This window comes from Enhydra lutris, unplaced genomic scaffold, assembly GCF_002288905.1.
Source record: "Enhydra lutris kenyoni isolate GAN:26980312 unplaced genomic scaffold, ASM228890v2 scaffoldscaffold13, whole genome shotgun sequence".
NCBI classification, from domain to species: Eukaryota; Metazoa; Chordata; class Mammalia; order Carnivora; family Mustelidae; genus Enhydra; species Enhydra lutris.
In genome coordinates, this window is record NW_019154097.1 from 52,226,917 (window position 1) to 52,235,125 (window position 8,209).

General features: G+C 55.5%; 1 protein-coding gene across 1 annotated transcript in view; it reads left to right on the plus strand.

Moving 5' to 3' along the window:
- Nucleotides 1–983: 983 nt before the first annotated feature.
- Nucleotides 984–8,209, plus strand: part of LOC111145735 (trinucleotide repeat containing 18) — an 81,636-nt gene continuing 74,410 nt past the window's right edge. The window contains exon 1 of the mRNA XM_022500898.1: nucleotides 984–1,307. Coding sequence (XP_022356606.1) covers nucleotides 1,121–1,307 — 187 coding nt within the window. The 5' untranslated portion in view covers nucleotides 984–1,120. The remainder of the gene's footprint in view (nucleotides 1,308–8,209) is intronic.

An 8,209-nucleotide genomic window follows, 5' to 3' on the forward strand; every position in this document is an offset into this window, starting at 1 on the left:
TTTTTGGGTTGGGGGGTAAGCTAGGGTAGGAGCAAGACCCTCGAGCCCCTTGCTTCCTCTCTGACCGCCCCCCCACCCAGATCCCCTGCGCCAGGCCACGTCCTCGGGCCGCAGGATTCCCAGGCCAAGGCGTTGGAAAATGAAACCAAAGCTTGTTTTGAAGGATTCTTTCCAGTCCTCGGGCGAGAATGCCACGTCTCGGGTCCTCGTACTCAGACTCTGCGACTCACAGTGGCCCGAGTGGGGCGGCGGGAGGAGGCACGGAGTCTCTTTAAAAATAATAAACCGGCGTTGCACCTTCTCTCCCGAAAAACAAAACAAAACAACAACAACAAAACGCTAATTGGTGGCTCTGGGCGAGCTTAGGGAAAGCAGACTCAAAATAGGCAGGCCAGGGGCCAAGAAGGTTAAATATTAAACTTGCCGGATCAGATAGTGACACAGGGTTTAGGGAGAGATTTCGAACTGCTCGTGGAAAAGGTTTCACGCTTTGAAACCCTGCAGCATGTAACGCCCAGGAATCAGTCCCACTTGGGAGGTTTTGTATTTATACAGCCGGGGCGCGGCTGAGGGGCCTTCCCCACTTTCGGGAGGACCCGTGAGCCGCCGAGCCAGTCTGGGCTGGGGCGCAGTGCGCCGCCGGCCACTTACCGAGCCAAGTGCCCGGGAGCCCGAAGCCGCCGGAGGAAGGAGCATGGATTTTTACTTTTTAAGGAAAAGGGGTTACCCCCGATTTCATTTCTGGCCACCCAATCCGCAGTCCCCGACCCCGAACGGCAAGACGACTTTCTGAAACTTTGTTTCCCCCCCCCCCCTTTTCCCCCCCCCCCCCCCCCCCCGTTTCTTCTGTGGCCCGTCTCCTCTCCCTTCCAAGACGCCGTGTGCGCCGCCTCGCTCAGCTCCGCCTGGCCGCCCGGAGGGGCCCCACCGCCGGCCGCCTGTGCGCCCCGGGCCGCGGGCCCGCAGCCGAGCGCAAACCCCGCTGGCCGCCGCCGCCATGCACGCCGCGGAGCCCCCGCCGCCCGAGGACTCTGGGACTACGCCGAGGCCGAACTTTTAGGTCCCACTGAGCGAGGCCCGCGGGCCGGGTGGGGGGCTGGCTGCGGCACTCCCGCGGAGGATGGATGGCCGAGACTTCGGGCCCCCGCGGTCCGTGCACGGCCCCCCGCCGCCGCTGCTGTCCGGCCTGGCTATGGACAGCCACCGCGTGGGCACCGCTGCGGCCGGACGCCTGCCCGCTTCTGGCTTGCCCGGCCCGCTGCCGCCCGGGAAGTACATGGCCGGCCTCAATCTCCACCCGCACCCGGGTAAGTGCCCCGCGCCGTGGCCGCCCCCTCCGGTCCCCGCGGGATCCTGGGGGAGGGAGGCCCGGGCAAAACTGCTCAGCCTGTTTATGGGCGTTTTCGGCAGGGACGCGGCACCTCCCTTTCCCTCGGCGGGTCCACGGGAGTGAGGACAGGCTCAGCTTCCCGGGCCCGGGACAGAGGCCAGTCCCGAGGACCCGGCGGAAAGGGGTGCGCTGCTCGGTTGCTTTCCCCGGTGCGCCGGTGCCCTCCCAGAGCACACGCGTCTGCCGAAATCCGAGCCACCGGGGCGAAATCCCGGGGCCCTTGAAGCTCCAGCCCAGGCTGGGGTTTTCACAAAATCTGAGCAAGAAAAGAATGAACCAGCTTCACACCCTTTGAGACATCCGTTCCCCGAGCTCGGATCCTTTTCTTGGCAAACGCCCTTGCCCGGCGCCCATGGGCCCCGGTTCCGTTCCAGCTCCTCCAGTCGCACGGCGCGGGGTCTCCGGGCACCTCTCAGCAGTGGGGCTGTGGGGAGGGCGGAGATCTCGGCCTCCGGCCGGCGGGCGGATACTTGCGGAAGGAGAGCGGCTGTCCCAGAACTCACACCCTGGCAGGAGCGCAGCAGCTCCGACACCACAAACCCGGTGTTCTCCGGCAGGCGCGCGGCGCGATGGGGCGCAGAAACTAGGCCACCGCCATCCCGGAGCTAGGGGAAGGAAGCGGCGTGGGAGCGGATCTGGCCGGCCCCGAGCGGTGGAGGGAAAACCTTGGGTCTGACATGGAACCGCGGGAGGAGGTGGCGGAGAGGGCCCGGAGGCCTCTGCCATTTTCCGAGAGGGCCGCTCAGGCTCGCTAGGGATGGCACCCGGGCAGGAGAAGCTTGTCCTGAGCTGGCCGCGGCCGCTGCAGTCGGGCAGGGTGGGAAGGGAGACCAGGGGACCTCCAGACCTGCCGCCGAAGGACACCCGGTCCCTCCTCCCTGGCTGCCTCCAGCTTCTTCGACAGACGTCCTACGCTTCACTTAAAAAAAAAAAAAAAAAAATCCACCTCTCCCACTTCCAGAGTGTAGACTGGGAGCCTTGCGATTTCTCGGGGAGCCGCCGACTCTGCCCTCGGCGTTGGAAGGAACGCCTCTGGCCTCCCTGGCCCTGTCCCACCGATCCTGCCCGCTCGAGCGAGGCCGCGCTCGCCCGGTTTTGCCTCTCTTTGATTTTTCTCATGGAACTTTTCAGGAACCGGAGTCCCGGGGCTCGGCGGGACAAAGGGCCTTTGTGAAGCGCTGGGCAGGGGAGGGGCACTCGCGGGGCGGCGAGCGCGTACATCCCCGCCCGCGGGGGCGCGAGGACTGGGTCTTGGCCTCGGGGCGCGCGTGTGTCGTCCCCCCCACCCCCACCAAGGAGCTGCGGCCACATTTCTGCCCAGGGGTCCGTGACCAGGGCTACGATTTTCTCTCAAATGTGTGCTGTGGGTGAGGGAGGGGTGCCGGGATTCTAGAGGAGGGGTCTGGGCTGTCCTGGGGTACAAAGGGCCGCTGGGGCCATCCCCTTTTGCGCGCCCCCAGAGGCCACAGTAATTTTTGTGTTCGCGTGTCTTTTGAGCTCATCCGGTCACTTAGTCCTGAGCGAGGGTGGTGAGGACCAAGTTCTTCAGCCTGGGAGTCAGAGCCTGGATCTTCCTGGCTGGCCTTCTGCCTTCCCCCAGCCAGGGAGAGGGCGCCCCATCTAGAGTTTGGTTCCTGCATGAGCAGAGGCCAAGTGCCCTAATGAGCAGCAGTGCAAACATCCCCTATCAAGCGGTGCCTGGGTCTGCCTGCAGCGAGCTAGGGGCCCGAGACAGACCACCAAACACCCATGGGGTTGATGGGGAGGCTGAGGCAGGAGGTTACTAGCAGGCAGGAGGAGGAAGTCCAGTTGGACGTGGCTGCAAAGGCCTGTCTTCTGCACCTCCTCCTTTAGGAGCTGCCTGACTTCTGCGTGCTTGGCCGCTGAGGTCATGGAGGAAGTAGCAGGCTGGCTCTGGGAAGAGCTGGTTGGCCTGGGCTCACCTGGGAACGAAGGCCCGGAGGGCGCTGGTGCTCCCCCTTTCTCCCCCTACCCTGAGTGGCCGCTGGGAGACCCTGGACCCTAGGCCAACGCCTAGAGCCCAACCCTGTGCTAATCCCATTAGCCTGGAGGTGGAGAGCTGCTTCCCATTCACTGCTTGGGTGGGGTGGATTACAAATTCCTCAACCCAGCACCCCTCCCCCTCTTTCTTTGCTGGGTGCAGGTGCTAAATTTTCTCTTTGAGGCGCTTCTCCTACTTGGCTGTCAGCAGCTTAGGTCTGGCCAGCGTTATCAGCCCTATCTTTGTTTGTTTGTTTTTGTTCTGGGAACCCGGGAGAGGCTGAGCCCGGTGCCCTGGGTCACACAGCAAGGCAGTGAGAGGCCGGGTTATCTCTGGACCCCTTCTCAGTCTGCTCGGCAGAGTAGGTGGGAGTGCCTGCGAATCCAGCCCTCCTAGGCGGAGGGAGTTGCCCGAGAAAGCTCGGGCTGGGCTGTGACCCGGTGCAGGCAGGTGTTGACGGGGGTTGTGGTGAGTGAAGATGTCCAGGAGAAGATGCCTTTCCTGTATCATGGGTCTAGGCTGAGGGGTTCTGTCCTTTCCTGGGCAGAAGAGGAGGTAGGTCAAGAATGAAAGCTTTGGTTAGCCATTACTTTTCCCATAACCTTGAGTATTGTTGTAGCCAGTGAGCTCTTAAATGTTAGCAGGAGTCAGTGAAATGGACAAGTAAGTGACAAGCACCTGGTAGGCTTGCCTCTGTGCTTTGGGGTTGGGAGGCCTGGACTCCCAGTCCTCCTCAGACTGCAATTAAAGACCTATTAGCAGGATTTTGTACTTGGATGTTTATTCTCCCTGCCCCCATTCCTGAGGCTGGCTGGGCCCTGGAAGATACATGAATGGGGGGTGGAACCCAGGGATCAGTATGGAGAGAGAGGCCACGCACTTTGGACTGGCCAGTGGACAATAGGGAGGGGGCCACAGGCCTTTTCCTGGGTGCATCAGCTCTATCTCTGGAATCCAGCCCGTTGACCTACTGGGATTGATTTAAAGAGATTAATCAGTGGGACTGGCTGGTGGAGTGATGCGATCAAGAGATAAAGGAGATGTGCTGGGTGCTCCCTTCTCCAGCCCGAAGCACGAAGTGTGGCAGAGGCCTGGGGAAGCTTCTGGACTCCAGAAGGGCCTCTCTAGCCCCCTGGCTCTCTGAGCCTGCGGGTTCTTTGGCTGTCAATCTAAGCGCTTCCTTTCTTGTACAAATGGTTCGGCAAACCATTTCCAAGTGCATCCCGCGTGCCAGGCACTGCTCTGGCAATCCGGCAATGACCAGACAAAAATCTTTGCCCTCCTTGGAGCTCCTATCCTAGTGTGGGGGCTGGGCAGCGAGCACACAAATCAGCGAAGGAAATAATTTTAAATAGAGGTACAGGCTGTGAAGGAAAGAGTATGCCCGAGGTCTGTTTGAGCTGGAGTGAGGGGCTCCCAGGAGTGAGGGTCGGTAGGAGCAGGGCAGTGGGCAGGGGTGGGGGAAGTGATGAGCTGGGGGTAGGGCAGGAGGGGGACCCTGCAGGTCCCCGAAGGTCAGTGTTGAGGTCTTGGGATTTTACGCTGAGGAATGAGAAGGCAGTTCAGGGTTTTAAAAGGAGGTAGTGATTCGAAGTGAGGAACGTTTTACAGAAAGAGTCTGGACTCTTAAAAAAAAAAAAAGTGTCCGTGGCAAACAAGACAAAGGAAGGCCAAGAACTGTTCCTGATTAAAAGACAGAAAAAAATGTGACAGCAAAAGGCAACGTATGGCCTGCGATTGGATCTTGGATCAAGGAAGAAATTGCTCTAAAGGACATCCTGGGGGCGATTGATGAAATTGGAGTATGGGCTGTAGGTTAGCTGATAGTATCAGATCAATAGTAGGTCTCATGAAGTTGATAACTGTACAGTGCTTTTGGAAGAGAATGTCCTTGCTTTTTGGAAGTAAGAACGCTGACATGATTAGGGACAGGAGATGCGATGGCCACCGCTGACTCAGGAATGGCTCGGGAAGAGAAAAAGTAGTATCTGTAATTTATCTATGTATGGGAGACACCGATAAATCACGGACACCGGGTAATGGAGAGGGTGAGAGAGTTCACGACGGCTGGACCTGGGGAGGGTCATATGGTAGGTCATTGCGCTAGGTCAAACTTCTCTTGGAGTTTGAAATTATTTCAGAATAAGCATTTCACAGAATTAGTCTGGGTTGCCAGCTGGAGGCTGTCTGGTAGATAGCGGTGAGGAGGCGGTTGGGGAGGTGACAGTGACCGGGGAAGGAGGAAGGAGGCAGCCAGGGTTTGGGGGTCTGGGAGAGGCTTGGGCTGCTAGGATGGATCCAGAGGGGCAGAAAAGGAGGAGAAAAGCTGGATTGGGGGGTGGGTAATGTTCAGGAACAGATCTGGGGAGAAGGTGGTGATTTTAAGCATTCTTGATTTGGAAGTGACCAGCTCGGGAGTGGTAGCAAACATAGCTCCCTTCTGGTCACACGGAGCCCCGTCTTCTACCCCTGTCCTCGATTTCCCAGCCCAGCTTTAGTGGGGCGTGGGGCGTGGGAACTGGTGTAAGACAGGTCTTGGGCCTCCCCAGAGGCTGCAGGGAGCCCTGGCCCGCGGTCAGCCCTCATGAGTTAGTGAATGTGAACAAAACACCCTCGCGGCGCACCCTCACAATCTGGCACATTCTGGGCCCTCACGAGCCATCTAAAGATTCCGCCTGGCAGTTTCCAGGTTGGCCTAGGGAGGGGCTGAGGTTAGATTGGAGTCTGCCATCTTCCTTCTCTGCACGTACTGGGTGTGCGATCATTCTCTAAGCCGTGATCTTCTCATCTGTAAGATGGGGCCATCTGCGGTACTAAATGTGTTCCGCGGTTGTGACGTTTGAAAGAGCAAGTCCCTTCCAGGTGCATAGCCTAGGCCTGGCCCTCTGCAAAAGTTAAGAGTGAAAGTGATTGCTGTAATTACTGTTATCGTTAACTGATGACTCAAGCCATCAGGCTAACAAGTTAATTCCTTGTTCTAGTCCAGTCCTCTCCAGGGGCCTCTGGAATAGTGTATATGGCCCTTGGGCTCTTGGGACTCCCAAGGTCCCAACCTGAACCCATCAATTTAATCTCTCTCTCTCTCTCTTTTTTTTTTTTTTTGGTGTAACAGATACACTGTAATACATTTCAATCGGGAGTGTTGAGAACATTGCATATTTCCAAAATGAGAACACCCATTAACTACCAACCAGCTCAAGGTCAGGATGGTTCCAGCGTCCAGAAGAAGGCTCCCTCATGTTTCCTCCTAGCGACTATCAGCCCCGCCTCCAATATCGTTCTTATTTCTGCTACCTTAGATTTCGTTTTACCTATTTTTGAACTTCTATCAGTGGAATCACACAGCAAGCCCTCTTTTATTTCTGGTTGGTCTTGCTCAGTGTTTTGTGTGTGAAATTCATCCATCTTTGGGTGTGTGCAGTAACTGATCTCTTGTTGTAGAGTATGATACATAAAAATAGCACCATTTATCCAAGCCTGTCGATGGACACTTAGATTGTTTCCAGTGTTTGCAACGGAGAGTGGGGTTATGAACATGGCCTTTTGGTGCACGTATGGACACGCTTACTGTTTGGAGATAATATCTAGGAGCAGATTGCTGGGTCACAGGGTGTACGTTCAGTCTTAATAGTTGTGAATTTCCTAGTGGTTTGCACCCTTGTCCATTCTAAGTGGTAGTGTTCTGATGCCTCCGTTTCGTTGCCCATAGTAAGACATTGTCAGTTTCTTCAGCTTCTGTTCATGCTGGGGGTTGTGTGTTAGCATCTCATTGTGTGTGCCTTTTAAAACTTTTTCCTCTTTTATTTTATTTTATTTTTTTTTTAAGATTTTATTTATTTATTTGACAGAGAGAGATCACAAGTAGGCAGAGAGGCAGGCAGAGAGAGGAGGAAGGAAGCAGATTCCCTGCTGAGCAGAGAGCCAGATGCAGGACTCAATCCCAGGACCCTGGGATCATGACCTGAGCCGAAGGCAGAGGCTTAACCCACTGAGCCACCCAGGCGCCCACCTCTTTTATTTTTTTAACTTTTATCAGGAAATATTCTTCCTACTATAAAGCCCCCCCCTTGACAGTGTGCAGCTCTGCTTTATGCTTAATATAAACCTTAGAGTAAAAGTTGCGCCTCATTTTAAATAGTGTTACAAGGATTATGAAGAAAACCAGCCATCCCCTGCTTCCTGTCTCCCTAGTCTTGATTCCCTAATTTAAGTCTTTTGGCTATTTCTTGTGGCCTTTTCATCCCTATTTCTGTGTAATAACTTGCTTCTGCTGCTGGTTATATTTTTCTGTGGACTTGTGTGGAAGATGAAGGTTTCCCATAGGCTGTCCGAGTCTGAGTCTTTCTTGACTGTCCCATCTATTAGTGTGAGACCGTGGGCAAGTTTCTTTACTTCTCTGTACCTTAGTTTTCTCATCTGTAATATGAGGGAAAACAGTAGTTTCTATTTCATGAGATTGTTGTGAGGATTAAATAGTGAAGCACATGAAAAACATTTAGAACAGTATCTGTAATATAAGAAGCACTTAGTGGGGCACCTGGGGGGCTCAGTCTTTAAGCGTCTGTCTTCCGCTCAGGTCACGATTCCAGGGTCCTGGGATCGAGCCCCTCCTCGGGCTCCCTGCTCAGTGGGAAGCCTGCTTCTCCCTCTCCCACTCCCCCTGCTTGTGTTCCCTCTCTCACTGTGTCTCTCTCTGTCAAACAAAAAAATAAAATCTTAAAGAAAAAAAGAAGCACTTAGTAATATTAATCTTGTTTTATTGCACCCCCCACCATGTTTATTTTCCCTATACAGTTGTGTTTAAACCAGGCTTACTA